The 16,332-nt window shown below is 36.8% G+C and overlaps 1 protein-coding gene across 2 annotated transcripts in view; it reads right to left on the bottom strand.

Annotated features, from left to right (window-relative positions):
- The window catches only part of C4H3orf52 (chromosome 4 C3orf52 homolog), a 47,897-nt gene that overhangs the window by 11,492 nt on the left and 20,073 nt on the right, over positions 1-16,332 (bottom strand). For both annotated transcript variants that reach the window (XM_007493661.3, XM_007493660.3), the window contains 2 exons: positions 6,538-6,668; positions 421-491 (listed from right to left, as the gene is read on the bottom strand). In XM_007493661.3, coding sequence (XP_007493723.1) covers positions 421-491; positions 6,538-6,668 — 202 coding nt within the window. The remainder of the gene's footprint in view (positions 1-420; positions 492-6,537; positions 6,669-16,332) is intronic.

The following is a 16,332-nucleotide window of genomic DNA, read 5'->3' as shown; positions in this document are numbered from 1 at the left end:
AAGGTCTTCCATGCTATCTACTGCCAGATATGTGTGTGGGACGCTTTGGATGGGTCTCTTCTTATCCCTCAAGACGTGCGCAATCCATTTTTTTCTTAATGAGAACTTGTACCCCAGCCTTCTTCAAAGTTCTTCCTTAGTTACAAGCTATAGTCTTGTCACATCCATTAAACAATTTTCTATCACTCTCCAACATTAACTTTTAATTCTTCAGAGACTGCTGCATCCCATCGTTCATGACGGTACAGCAAACTGAGTCAGAAAGTCAGACACAACTGAATGAGCACCACAACAGCCAGTATGTGACAGAGACAAGTAGGTCTTCCCAACTCCAAAGCCAGGTCCCTATCCATTAGACCATCACGACTTTATGAAAAGCCATTATGACCCTGAAATTTCGGAGCACTGTTCCATTCTTACCTGGAGCCAGCTATTTCAACTGAAGCAAAATATCGACTCAGAGCTGGAGACGAGCTGTATAGACTTCTGAGCTGTGGAGGAAGGGAAAAGGATAAATGATTTCCTCCTCCTAAAATGCAAACTTCCTCTCAAAGGAATTCCACTCTGGCCATGTACGGATGTATTTATAAGTTCATAAGCTAGGTGACCAGTGAACAGGACAATGAGCCAGGAGTCAGGAAGACCCAAATCCAAATCCAATCACAGACATTTGGGCATTTAATCCTGGGCAAGTCACTTAAGTCACTCTGGTTCAGCTTCCTCATCCGTAACTTAAGGATGATAATAACAGCTCTTACTTTTTGCAAACCTTAAAGCTATACAAAGGCTAATTTGCTATTATTGTTATTACTGTTGTTATCAATATTATATAGGGTTAGAGAGAGGGAAAGATTTATCAATTTTAAAAACTAATTTCCATTTCCTCCAGAATCCAATGGGATCAAGCAACTAACATGCCATCCTTTATATAACACAATGTCATCTTATTGACTTATTAGTGTTGGTCAGAATTGAGAGCATCCCATGACAGGTGACACAGAAATAAGTCCGGAGATACGATGGAAAATCACAAGAGCAGTGATACAGCTGACAACAGACTTCAGGCCACCTTAAGTCAATCCACTAAAGAACCTGCCTGAGTCACACAGCTTCTCTGGGACCAGAAATGGAGACAAGTCTTTTGAACAAATGGCATTTTACACTCTATCTGAAAAATTCCCACAAATTTGAAGGAAAGGAGCTGCATTCATTGTATTTCTATCTCTTCAGCACCAGGATGTTTTACAGATCACTGCTGGGTTTTGTTTGTTTGTTTTTTAACAGGCCAAAAAGCTTTCCAATTCTTGTGGCCAGAAACATTTATATTTTCTTTGGTCTAAATTTGCACTTAAAAGCCTTCCTCCAGTAGTTTGGCTCCTGGATCCAGCCTAACTCTCTTTCCTTTAATGAACTCACTCCATGGCTGTCCTCAAGTTTCTGCTGAATTGTTTTTGCCTCCCAGACTTAACTGGACCCATAGCCAACCCCTGGGAGCAATCATAAGACCTGCTTATACTTATCTAGCTTTCTAAAGTACTTTCATATATAGTCTTTCTCTCTCTTCTGCATGAGGAACCAGGTTAGCTCCCAGTCTTACACCAGCTTGAATCGACATTTCTGAGGGTTTTTTTGAGTTTTCTTCCATAAGAACTAGATGTATAGTTTCATTGATACAGGGAACTCTTAGGTGAGATGTCTACTAGTGAAGACTGATAACTTTTCTGTAACTTATAGCCTTAGAAAGTTTCCCAGAACACTGAGAAGCTAAATGATTTGCCCAGGGTCACACAGCCAACACATATCAGAGGTAGGACTTGAACACAGAACTTGAACACTTGTTGCTTTTAAGGCTAGCTCTCTCACACACAATACTACCTGTCAAACATATTTGCATAATCAAGTGGAAAATCAAGCAAAGCTTTCTTGGATACCTATCTTAGAGTGTGAAGCAAGATTACTCACTCTGACTCAAAGGATAATTAGAAAATAACCTCAGGACTCTGGCTCTGAGGTTTCATTACCAACTTTCTAATTAAGGCAGAAATGGGTTGGGCTTTGCCTTAATGAAGAAAGCACAAAGAACAGACAAGGGAAATTAAGTGGAACTAATTTTTTTGATGTCTTATCTTTAAAATGGTATATGTATTTGATTGGATATTAGCCTATCATCCAAAACTCTGTGAGAATCCTGGACCACACTACTAATCATAAATGGAATAAAAACCCATTAGGGAATTGGGAGAAAATAAGGAATATTGTGTCTTGCAAAGCATGCTAAACCAGGAAGGAGATATCTCCTACATTCCCTCCATACCCCCATTCATCATCTATTTCCAAGAATATCCAGAAATTGACAGAAGATGGGAAATATGGCAAATAGGAAAAACAAAAAAACAAACAAACCCAGATTCATAAAATCATAGGTGAGGTGAGGGCAGCTAGGTGGTTCAGTAGGACCTGGGTTCAAATATGACCTCAGATACTAGCTTTGTGACCCTGGGCAAGTCACTTAATTCCATTTGCTTACACCTCACTCCTATTCTAACTTAGAATTGATCAAGATGTAAGATAAGGGTTTAAAAAAAGAAAAGAAAAAGTAGTCCTGGGGTAAAAATCTGGAAGAGACCTCAGAAATCACTTAGTTTATGTTCCTTCTTTCTACTGATGAGCAATGTGAGTCCGAGAGAGGCAAAATAGCTAGCCCAACATCACACATCTTTAAGAAGCAGAGTAAAAAATTGAACCCAGGTCCCCTGATGCCAAATTTAGAGAACTATCAACTATTCTAGATTTGCTTCACCCCTTAGGCTAGGTTTATAAAGACATTTCTAGACCTTCAGAAAGTTAAACAGGTCTTAGTTCCTATCTCTGCTTCTGTTTGCTAAAAGGGATGAAAGAACAAGTCTCTGGGCCTCAGGTTTATTTCCTTTTCCTGTTTATAGATTAGTAATGCTAATATGCCCCACCTATCCCCTTCCCAAGGATGTAATAATGAGCCATCACCCTGGCATGACCAGTTCTTTGGATAAGTGCGACAAGGTGTGACACACATTCACATTCCTCTTGCCTTTAACCTGAAGAGATATCAGTTCAGGGCAGGATTTTCCTCTTAAAAGGCAAATACTATGGGTGTGTTTCCAGATTCAGTTCCTGCCAAGACTTTCTAGAAAAGCAAGCCTAAACTAAAGGAGTTAGTTAACAATAGGCAAGCGATGAGGCATATTTCATAGTGTAGATTATAAGCACAAAATATAAAATATGAGGAAAAAAAAAGAAATCTCTCAAAGAAACAAAACTACAATAAAAGGATCCAGAAAATGTTATCCTTAGGAGTATGAGGGGATTGTCTGTAGGGTGATCTGAAAGAAATCACTCTCTGTAGGAAAACTCACAAGGAGCTAACTGGAAAGCAAATGATCATTCAGGCTCATTACATTCCTAACTCCAGTCCAGTTTTTGTTTAACTATTTCTTTTTTTTTTCTTTGTTTACTTACCTTCCATCTTAGAATTAATATTGTGTACTGGTTGCAAGGCAGAAGAGTGGCTAAAGGCAAGGCAATGGGGGATAAGCAATTTGTCCAGGGTATCACAGCTGGGAAGTGTCTGAGGCCAGATTTGAACCTTTGATTAATTTCTTAAGAGACTGTTAGGGAGAGGATACTGAAACATAACCATAGCTCCCACGTAGAATCTATTCTCATTAAAGTGATTTTGAGGGTATCTAATTTGATCCTGGAAATTACTCAAGGGGACCAAATCAATACCAATATGATCCTCTTTTGGGGAACCTAAGTATTGGGCTAAATCAGTCTATCAAAACCTCCAAATTATTATCAGTGAAGAAAAGTAGTTAGATTGTGGATTCTAAAATCAAATATGTTGCCTCACTGAATTCTGTTTAATAATCAAGCTTGGCTCTACAAAAGAAAAAAATATACCTCGATCCCCTTTCTTTGCAGAGGAGGAAGTAATGGTAGTGGTAGTAAAGGACAGATTATCGGTGGAGAACATTGTATATACCTTCAGAGTCAGTTCCTATGCTAGTTAATTTCACTAAACTGATTATTTTCTTTTAAAAATCTCTATTATTTATTTTGTTAACATTTATTTTAGTAAAAATACTATTTTATTATCTGTTTTATTAATAAAATTAATAAAATAGTATTTATTTTATTAATAAAATAAGTATTATTTAATTTACTAACAAAAACAAGTTATTTGTTAATAAAATATTTCCTTTATTAACAAAAATAAGTATTATTTATTTTACTAAAAATAAATTAGCTGTTTTATTAATTAAAAAAAAGTATTATTGTTTGTTTTACTAATGAAATAAGTGTTATTGATTTTATTTTATTTTTATTGTGCTGAGTAATGAGAGTGGTTTAAAAACAAAATGAATCAATATACTTTTTAAAAAATCTAATTTCTCTCAGATTGTTAGGCTTAGGGATTTCTGAAATTGGTGCAGAAATAGCAAAGGAACCCAAGGCCAATCCAATATGAATTCCAATTTCAACCTATCAAAGAATTGGGCCAGTCCTGATGCATTTGGCTACAGGTTAATCACTATCATTCCCTATTTACCTACTCTTACCTCTGAACAAAGGAGAGAGGAAAGGATGAGGAGAGAATAATATGGTGATTTCTTACAATAATAAACATATGCAAAGAGCATTTGAAGTTTTATAAAAACACTTCTAAATTTTGATTTCTTCACAAATAAAGAAGAAAAATTCAATACCAAAGCCAATCATGTGATTATACAATCATGAACCTGCAATTCTATGACCTTGCCTGACCTTTTCAAACTTTTTCCATGTGCCCGATCTGTTGGAACATGCCCTCATTGCCTGTAAAACTGCCTTTCTAGCTTGAACCAGTCTATCATAATCTTTTTCACTGTTCCTATCCTAGCCAGGATCTGATTCAGGCCAATGTACAGTCTCCTACTCTGCATTTGTTAGGCTAATCACTTTCTCTTTTTCCCATTTAATCAATAGCTCATCCATAAGAAATTCAAAATTAATCCAGGTGGGGTTACATTTTTTCCCCATTTTTAAAAAATCACAGAAATTGGTTCCTCTTTGAAGGAAGGAGTACCATGCTTGAACCCTTCCATACCTGCAGGTATGAATGGCTTATGGTGTCTGAAATTAATCAATGCTTGATCTGGATTGAATGTTGGTATCTCATGGAGAGGGAAAAACTATTATCATCGTCAATATTCTTTATGCTTTGTTTATTTGGTTTAGCAGTGGTATCTTTATCCGTATTAGTGCCATTGAGAAGTAGATGTGTTATTTGACTTTGTTTCATAATATCTTCTAAATATTTTAGCCTAGTTTCTATTTGATTGCCCTTCATTTTCTTTTTTCTTCCTGATCAATATTTGAGCTAGAATGGAGTATATTTGCTACCCTACTACCAATCCCAATAGTATCACAAATTTACCCAATGGCATCAATTTTAATATATCCAGTACATTAAGGCATAGGATATCCCTGAATGTTTTAAGGAAGGAAAGCTCTTGAAAGTATACTGGAATCCCTTCTGTTATTAGTTGAGCCATAGTCTCTACAACCATGGTTCTTTTAGTATTCTTGACTGTCCTCTATAGAAGATTCTAGGTTCAAGTCCTTTTTGCTAACCATGCTGTTACAGGTATAATTGATCATGTATGGGATTTGAATATTGATAGCCAGTTGTTATTGATCAACTGGTATAGATAAGTTAAAGCTGTCAGGGTAACCTATTTGAAGTTGGTAGATGAAATGCTGGACACAATTTAATCGAACTCATTTATTTATATCTATGAGGAGAGGCAGGGATAGGATAAAGGAGGTAGGAATAAAGCAGGAAATCTCTTACCCTAATTTTAATGTTTCTAAATTAAACCCCCCAAATCTAAATCCTCGAGGATTTTCTTCTTGTCCACCAAAGTGAACCTCCTTAAACTATTCTTAACTATCTAAGATTCAATTTCTATCTAACTAAACTTATTCTAATAGATGAACTTAAATTTATATTAACCTCCTTAAAATAATCTATCAAAATTAACAAACTGCCTGAAGCCAGCTGCCAGATATGGCTGTTAGAACCTCTATGCTGTCAGACTGTCTTGGAAGAGAGTCAGTTACTGACACAGGACTGCTCCAAGTGAGAGGGAACAGAGCCCCCCTCTGGTAGCTGTTTTTCTCTTTGGGAGAAAAGCTCTCAGTCCAACCAACTCTTCTTCAGCTTCTTAGATGTTAATCCAACTTTTCAAAGTTAACTCTCAAAAAAACCTAACAGATCTTCTCAGAGAAAATGATCCAGCAACCTGCTCTTGAGACAAAGTCCAAGAAACAGGCCCAGAATTCCTTCTTTATCTAGTTTCTCTTTATCCTAGTTTCTTAAAGAGCTCACAGCAACCTTTCTCTGTCTACTTTCTTAAAGGGGACAGAGTAAAGTGGGCGAACCCTTTCTCTGATCTTAAAACTTATCTAAATAAATCTTAATCGTAACAAATGAAAGAATATAAAAGGTACAGTTACCCTTTCATTGAGCTCATTAGATAATGAGTCCTCTTTAGCCATGCACGGTTCTGGAATCTTTAGTGTGACCAAGAATGTCTTATTAAATGACAATTCAAATATTTCATTTTCATCTTCATCACTGTAGGTTACTAAAATGTAAAAAAAAAAGGAAATTCAATCAATATAATCATTGAGAATAGATTTTTAAAAATATATTCTACATATATTCTAATGGATATTATGCAGAAGGTAAAGTATTGTCTTATAATATAGGACAAGGTCACAGTTTGTGTACTTTTATTGCAGAACTTTTTTTTAAACCTCTTCCTTTTGTCTTAGAATAGATATTAGAATAGATATTGTCTTAGAATAACAATTCCGAGGTAGAAAAGCAATAAGGACTAGGCAATGGGGTTTAAGTAACTTGTCCAGGGTCACACAGCTAGGAAGTATCTGAAGTAAAATTTGAACCCAGGACCTCCCATCTCTAAGCTTAGGTCTCTATCCACTGAGTCACCTAGCTTCCTCACAGAACTTTTTGTTGTAGCAAGGAAATGGCATCCATTAAAGGAGGAAAAACTAAATAAATTATGGCATATGGATATAATGGAATATTACTGTGTCATAAGAATACACAAGGGGCAGATTCAAAGAAACAGATATCTATATATATAGATATAGATATATACATATATATGTGTGTGTATTTATTTATTTATTTAAAGGGCAAGGTAAGCTGAACCAAGAAAATAATTTATACAATCACTACATTGCAAAGAAAAAAATAGGACAGCTATGTCTATATGGCATAGTTGATAGAGTGCTGAGTCTGCAGTCAAGAAAACTATTTTTCCTGAGTTCAAATCTGGCCTCATATATTTACTGATGTGTGACTCTGTGCAAATCACTTTTCCCTATTTGCCTCCATTTTCTCATCTGTAAAAGGAGCTAGAGAAGGAAACGGCAAACCATCCGGTATCTTTGCCAACCGCCTCCCCTTTCCCCCCCCCAAAAAAAAACCCAAATGGGGTAAAAAAAAAAAGAGTCAGACATGACTGAAACAACTGAACACCAAAGAAAAACAATTTAGAAAGACTTAAAAACTCTGGTCAATTCAGTAAAGCGTCACGTCTTCATATAAGATTAATAATGCATAAGTTCTACTTCCCAAGAAGTGCAGATGAGGAACATTTTCTGACACAGGCAAAGTATGCATCTGTTTTGTCAGGTTGTATTTATTTGTTGCAAGAGAAGGTCTTTAGTTTGGGTTGTTTGGCGGTTTTTTGCTTTGTTTTTTGTTTCATTTTGGTTTGTTTTTTGCTTAGGAGTGCTTAGTAATCATGTGAGTATAAGGAAGAGAGCCTAGTAATAATAAGAAAAAAAAAGAAACGAATGTTTATAAATATTTTTATAGAGATATAGAGGGAATTTGTAAAAGAGATAGGGACAAGCAAAATAATATAGGAATTATAATAGTTACTTTACACTGAGTTTTGTGTTTCTACTTATGTTCTAATGAGCTCTTGCTATTAGCTGGTTTTTAGCCTGTTCAATTTAAAGGAAAAACAAATCCTGGACCTAGAAGCTGGCACTTTGAAGGAATAACCAGTTGTTCAACCTTTGTTCAACATTACCCCACTGGAACAGGGTACTATGGGTTACTGCTTCTTAAACAATGGGAAATAAGTGGGTATAGGAGGAACTCAGTTCTTGCTTATAGGTGACCCCTTTTAACAAAACTCAACCTGGCAGTGATGGCCTATAGGGGCCATTGAAAAGACAAGCTGCCTGTAATGGGATAAACCTCAGTATGACAGATGGTCTATTAAAGAAACCAAAAAACACATTTTAACTCTCTCTTAGAAAAATGGCAAATAGGAAGCATGAAAAGGAAGAATGATTAGTTTTTACCTTTCTTGAGTCACATTTCTTCTATAGGAAATATAAAGAACACAGGCAGGATTGAAATGTATTCTAGTGGGAGGCAGTGTGGTAGAGAAGATAATGCACTGGACTTGGAGTCAGGAAGGCCTGTGTTCCAGTCCCATTTCTGACTCTTACTTGGCTCCATGACCTTGGGCTACTTGGAGTCTAAGCCTCAATCTTTGGGGCACTTGGCTCAAGGACATCTAAGCGCCCTTCCAGCTCTAAATCTAGGATGCTCTAATCCTGTAATCTCCAAGGTAAAATGAAAGCCCAAGGCTAAATAGGGATCTTCAACAAGCCCTGATTCTAGGTCATCTACCCTGAATGGGCCACACATATTGGTCTTCATGCATATATTCAATAAATTTTTATTAAATGTCTTCAACAAATTGGGAAATGTGCTAGATGTCAGCACAGAGAATACAACAAGTTGTAAGACATAATCCTTGTCCTTGTATGATTCATAATCTAATAGGCAAGATAGACCATATGCACAAAAGAATGTTCAAATCTAAGTGCCCAGAGAATGGTGCAAATGATAAATACCCCAAGAGTGAAGAGAAAAGCAAACGAGCAATTGGAGAGATTTCATAGAGGAGAAAAGGAGCCCGGAAAAAAGAGCAACAATGATGATAATGAAAATGGCAATGATGATAATGATGGCAGCTAGCATTTATGGAGCACCTTAAGATTTGTAAAGTGTCTTACTCAAATTACTTCATTTGATGAAATAAACCTTAAAGGAAAGTTAGGGCTTAAACAATCTGGGAGTGGAAAAGAGAGAAGAGGAGGGAATGTAGAGGAATGGCATTCCAGTAAAGAGAAATGGTTTGTGCAAAGGTTTAAAAGTACTTTTGTGGTGTGGGGAAGAGGAGATCAGTTTGTCTAAAGTGAGAATTCTTCAAAAGATTGTAGATATGTGCTAAGGACCAGACCAAGTAATTTCTCATCCAGGTAATGAAGAAGCACTAATAATTATGTGCAGCAGGGCAATATATGCCAAGTGATCTCTTAGGACAATTATCTGGCAGGGGAATGTAGAATATATCAAAAGGGGGAAGAGATTCCAGGTAGAGATGCCAGTTAAGAGCCCATTGCAAAAGTACAAACATGAGGTAATGAGAACCTAAACCAGGGTGCAGCAGGAATGTGAAGGAAAGAATGTGTGTGGTGAACATTGCCAAGGAAAGAATGACAGCATTTGGCAATTGGCAGTAAGTGGAGGCGTTAAAGTAAATCCAAGGAAGATTACAAATTTTCCATCCTGAGTGAAGGATAGAATGATGGCAGCAAGGCCAGAAATCTAGAGACAAAATTTTTATTTTGTTTGGAATTTGAAGGAAACTTTGAGATCATCTAGTCAAATGCTTTCATTTTACAGTGGAAACTAAGATCTAAAAAAGTTAAGATCAGAACTCGGGTCTCCTTATTTAATGAGGGATGGGGAGAATGAAAGAAGACCAGATTTTGGAGGAAAAGATGATGAATTTTGTTTTATACGTATTCATTTCAAAATGGTGGTGGGACATCAAAACTAAGACATTTTGCAGACCATTGGAGACTGGGAACTGAAATGCTTGAAAAACAGAGCTATCTGTTTGGGTACTATCTTACAGAAGTAGTAGTTGAAGGTAGAAGCATAGATGACATTGATGAGTAAGACAAGAGAGGAATGAGTTCAATGTTCTTGGTTCATCAAATGTTCTACAGAAGAAATAACATTGGCTCTGGAGTTGGAGGAGGACTCAAGTTTAAGTCTAGCCTCTGATCCTTATATGTGAGCATAGTAAAGCTAGGATTTATATAGTGCTTCAAGGTTTACCTATATTATCTCATTTGATCAAAAGAAAAAACAAAACCCTGAGTGGTAGGTGCTGTTATTATCCCCCATTTACAGATAAAGAAACAGATTGCATGACATTAAATGCCTTGCACAGGGTCATGGAACTAGGAGCATAAACTTCTGAACCTAACGTTCAAAATCTTTCATTATCTAGCGCCAACATACCTTTCTAGGCTTCTCTCAAATGGCTCTCCTTCATACACTGTATGATACCTACAAACTCCATGTTGTTGTTGGTTTTGTGCAGAGTCCCTTTTTTTTTCTGTTCTCCCATATAGATAGAAATACTTATTTTATTTGGAATTTGTTAAATTCAGAATTTTTAAGATGATTATAAAATGACTACTTGCCATCTCCTATTTTTATCCTGCTCTCTCCAAACTTGGCTTTGCTCATGACTGGCATGGACCCTCACCATCACCACACACATAAAACACAGTGAAGTCTCTTCTTTCCTGGCATGACATATTTAGAGTTGAAAGGACTCCAGAGACAATGTATACCTGACTTCTTGTTTTATAAATGAGAAAAGTGAGATCCAGAGATCCTATCACTCAACCAAAGTTCATTCAAGGCCCAACTCAGGTATCCCCCATAGCAGTTGGGCTTAGAAGTGTTTTAACTGGAATTGAGTGTATTATTTATACTGGGTGTCCAAAAAGTCCCCAAAGCAATTTTAATGCTAAAATGGCACTAAGAGTTTTGGGGCTCTGTATTCTACATTTATACTTATCTCCTCCACTATACCATAATTCATCGTTCACCTTTATATCCACAGCATCTATAGAGTGCCTTGTATATGACAGATATTTCATAAATATTTGCTGAGTTTGATTTGTAAAACTTTTAGATGTGTTGCTATTGTTTGTCCTTCATTTCTGAAGAGGACCAATGACATCACAGGTGATGTCTTGACTTGCTTATGAATAGGTTTTAAGTGAGGTAGGATTGCACAAAATTGTCAGTCTTGCTTTCTCTTCCTTGGCATCTTCAATGTCTGACCAAGCACTAAACACTCCAGAGTGCCTGCTTTGGCCATCTTCACAGCTGTTGGAACATTGGAATAAATTGTCCTCATCCATTCGTTCCAGTAGAGGAATTTTTCATATGCTTGGGGTAGCTAGGTATGGTGGAACATGACTTTCAAATGCTGCTACTAAGAAGGTTGAGATTGGTGAATTCCTTGAGTTCAGGAGTTCTGAGCTAAAGTAAAGCTAAGACAATCAAGTGGCTGCATAAATCCAACATCAACATGGTAAGTCTCTTGGAATGGAGAACCAACCACCAGATTGCCTAAGAAGGGCAAACTTGTCCAGGTCAGAAAGATTGGGTCAAAGTTCCCATGGTTCACTGCAATGGGATTGGACCCATAAGTAGTCCTTGCACTCTCAGCATGGCTGAGCTCAGGAGGACCAGGGAGACTATAAAGAAACTGTGTCTTCCCCTACAATGCCTTACACATTACCATGAACAGTAGGTTTTCAATAAACATTTATTGAATGAATGAATAGAGTAGTGAGAGAGAGGATAACTGGTAGAATGCTAGAGCAAGGTTCAAGAGAAGTTGGGGTAAGGATTAGTTTAAGAAATGAGACACGACCTCCTATAACAGAAGGGATGGAAGAAAGTTGAATAATATTATTGAATGGGGTGGATGAGTAAAAAGCATTACTCATTTATATAGCACTAATTTACGGAAGTCTTCCGAGAAAGATGATCTGATTCCCTCAGGTAATGTGATAGACCTAGTTAGAGAAACTCCACAGTATATAAGGCATTGTGCTGGGGGCCATGAAAGTTACAAGACATACAAGACCATCCAGCAACTCAGAAATTTGGCATCGACCTCTGCCAACAGACTAGAATTTTCCCCATGAGTCACCTTATACTAGAAATTTTGGACTTGAGAAACCTGTCCATCTTTTAATAGCATGTGATATCATTGAGCTACCTTCTGAGACTTACTCCCCGCTCAAGAAAAACAGATGTATTCCTCATAGTATCACTTAAACATGTCATAAAACAATAAAAATCCCAAACTATGCTTTGAGGTGTGGAAGGGAGCACAGGTTGGGATGTGTAATATCATGTAATCATTGTATTTGGCATTTACCTATTCTTAGTATTACACAGGGTTAGCTCTTTGCAGTGATGGGACTAATTCTATCTCTTAAATAGACTAGCAGGGTTTATTCTGGGACAAGAAAACAATTCTTTCTTACACAAAGTAGAAATATTCTACACAAACGTCTTCCTAAATGGACTCGTCAAACAACTTTATAAAGAGAAATGAGTCTTCAAATCAAAAAGCTAAAATGATTCTCCAGGAATCATCCAAAGACTATCAAGCTTTGTGTTCTTATTTTCTCATGCTTCTTAGGAGTATCTGACAAAAGGCAAGCAAGTGCCTCATATGTCTACTAACTCCAATCTATCCTCTACATGCTTCAAAGTAATTTTCCTAAAGCACAAACCTGACCAGATCATTCCTATCATTTCCCTACTCAAACTTCAATAGCTCCCAATTACCTAAAGGATGAAAAATAAACTATTCTATTTGACATTAAAGGCTCTTCACAACTGTCTCCTTCCTAACTTTTCAGTCTTCTTACATAAGATATTCAAAAAATCCTTGCTATGGTTTTAACTGTTTAAAAGTACCCTAAGATTTTTAGAACACCCAGCACATTACTTACCTCCACCTATTCTCAGTGGTGAACTCTAGATAATTTTCACCCTTGACCTGACTCTCCTATTGCCTTAGGGGGAACAGTTCAACTTTGGGAAAGCCCAAAGGTATAATACCATTTAAAACTGAAAACCTTGAAAGTGTTTTTATGAAATCTATTGGAACCATTGCCTTGCCCCAGGACAAATCTTGTATTAAAGAATGAGTGGGTTTGCTTTACTGAACATTTTCCTGAAAAATTTTGTGTACCTTGGATCCCTATTTTAAATACATTAAAGGAAGTTCACTATTTTAAAAGCATCCTGAAGCTAATTTTTATAAAATAATAATAATAATAATAATAACCTCCTCTCCAATTGGTCTAACTTTGTAAATCTAGATTTTCACATATTGGGTTTGCTTAACCCAGGGGTACCCTCATATTGGATGCATAGTTGCCATTGTTGGGTGAAAGTCTCCATCTGTGTTGTATTGGGGTGTTTAACTGACTCAGGGGTGAGTATTTCTATGTTTGTGAATGAAGCTTCTGAAAGACTGGTGCTTTCATCCCTCTCAATCTTCCTATCCCCTGGTAGTTTCCTAATAGCAGCCCCTGCTGCCATCTATACATCCTCATCTGCTGCCAAAGTCCCTGTAAGAATGGGATTAAATCCCTGTGAAGATTAAATTTAACTCTCCCCTGATTATGAAAATAAAATTAACTTTCTCCTGATTGTGAAAATTAAATCAGTTCCACAGCCCATTTTTAGATTTAAACACCAAAAGTGTAAACACCCTACTTAAAGTTGAGTAGGGAGATCTGTCCATTTTTAGATTTAATCACCTAAGGTGTAAACACCCCATTCACACTTGAGTGGGGGAGGTCTGTGACCCATGTGTGCAATAGTGGGTGACAAATCAGAATTAAACTGACTATCCCTTGGCAGTCCTAAAGCAAAGCCTCAACTGTGATTGGTAGATGTAAAATTAGGGGAAGGCACAGGAAGTGACACAAAAGAAAGTATCTTTAAAAGAGAGTTACAACTTCCTGAATGCAGTTCAAAACTTGGAGCTGAACTTCTTGTGAGAGAGAGTTCTTCATTCTTTGGAGTTGAGGCTGGTGAAGAATCTGCTGACTGGATCTGAGACCTTGTTCCTGGTGAGGCTGTTCTTAAATCTCTTCCTTTGGACTGACATGTGGTGAGTGAAAAGGCTGATTCCTTTCCTGGAGATTTTCTGAAAAAAACTAGCTTTAGGAGAGACCTACCTCTTGAGAGAGACTTCCCCAGGTCCTCAGCTTTGCTGAGGCCAGCTAAGGACTAAGCCTTCCTGCCCAGATTGGGAGCCAGGGGCCAGGAGCAAATTACTTAGTACTTAGACTAGATATCTTACCCTATCTTCTCTCTGATTTCCTACTTCATTCTATCTATATTTTGTAAAAAAAAATTATAAATAAATCTCTTTGGAATAAATTAAATTCCTGGTGACCTGATTTTAAATATAATCCAGTCCAACCTTTTTATATAATTAACCCCTTTTCCCCTTTACATCCCACACCACAAAAGAAAATTTTGTAGCTTTATTTTATATTAAAAGAAAAATGTGTGTATTAAATATGAGGTCTTCCCTCTGTGGCTGTGTTTGAAAAAAATTTTTATTAGAATAAAAAAAAAGCAGAAGAGCAAGATAACAGCTAGGTAATTGGGGTTAAGTGACTTTCCCAGAGTCATATAGCTAGGAACTATCAAAGGCCAGATTTGAACCCAGGACCTCCCATCCCTATGCCTCACTCTATCTATTTAGCCACCTAGCTTCCTCTTCTACTTGCCATTCTTAACACATGGCGTTCTTTCTATAGCCTTCATGGTATAGTACAAACTCTTTCTCACCCCTGGAAGGTTCTCCTTCCTCATGTCCAGTCTCTTAGAATTTCTGGGCTTCCTTCAGGACTCAGCTGAAAGGCCACCATCCACAGAAGGTCTTTATCAGGCCCCCAACTACTCATACCTTTCCTACTAAGGTGTCAGGTATGTACAGAGATGTGTGCTATTCAATGTTTAACAACCAGCTCTCAAAAGGGGGAAATGTGTACATGATACACTTCTAAGTTTAATCAACATTAACAGTTTCTTCATTATTTTTTACTAGCCAATCAACAAAATAGTCAATCAAGCCCTGATTTATAGCTAAGATTTTTGAGACATAAATAGTTGCACTGAAAATTTAACAATTTCATCTCATAAGTTGGCTCAGTAAATCCCTTTGATTTTGGATCTTATTCAACTATATATGTAGATAATGCCTATCTCATTAGAATGTGGGCACCTTGAAGGCAAGGACTGTTTTTGCTTTTTATTTATACTCCAAGCACTTAGAACAATGCAAGTTACATAGTAAACACTTTTTAAAAATGCTTGTTAAAGGCAGTGGTCATCAAAACAATATGGTACTGGCTAAGAGACAGGAGGGAGGATCAGTGGAATAGATTTGATGTAAGTGACCTCAGCAAGACAATCTATGATAAATTCAAAGATCTCAGTTTTGGGGACAAAAATTTACTATTTGACAAAAACTGCTGGGAAAATTGGAAACCAGCATGGGAGAGATTAGGTTTACATCAACACCTTACACCCTACACCAAGATAAACTCAGAATGGGTCAATGACTTGAATATAAAGAAGGAAACTATAAGTAAATTAGGTGAACACAGAATAGTATACCTGTCAGATCTTTGGGAAAGGAAAGATTTTAAGACCAAGCAAAAGTTAGAAAAGATTACAAAATGCAAAATAAATAATTTTGATACTATTAAATTGAAAAGCCTTTGTACAAACAAAACCAATGTAATCAAAATTAGAAGGGAAGCAACAAATTGGGGAAAAAAATCTTTATAACAAAAACTTCTGACAAAGGACTAATAACTCAAATTTATAAGGAGCTAAATCAATTGTACAAAAAAATCAAGCCATTCTCCAGTTGCTAAATAAATGGGCAAGGGACATGAATAGGCAATTTTCAGATAAAGAAATCAAAACTATCAATAAACATGAAAAAGTGTTCTAAATCTCTTATAATCAGAGAAATGCAAATCAAAACAACTCTGAGGTATTACCTCACACCTAGCAGATTAGCTAATATGACAGCAAAGGAAAGTAATAAATGTTGGAGGGGATATGGCAAAATTGGGACATTAATGCATTCCTGGTAGAGTTGTGAACTGATCCAACCATTCTGGAAGGCCATTTGGAACTATGCTCAAAAGGCGCTAAAAGACTGCCCTTTGATCCAGTCATAGCACTGCTGGGTTTGTACCCCAAAGAGATAAGAAGGAAAAAGACCTGTACAAGAATATTCAAAACCATGCTCTTTGTGGTAG

This window comes from Monodelphis domestica, chromosome 4 (genome assembly GCF_027887165.1).
Source record: "Monodelphis domestica isolate mMonDom1 chromosome 4, mMonDom1.pri, whole genome shotgun sequence".
In the NCBI taxonomy this organism is placed as follows: domain Eukaryota; kingdom Metazoa; phylum Chordata; class Mammalia; order Didelphimorphia; family Didelphidae; genus Monodelphis; species Monodelphis domestica.
The sequence above is the reverse complement of the archived record's forward strand: the minus strand, read 5'-3'. Positions and strand labels throughout refer to the sequence as shown.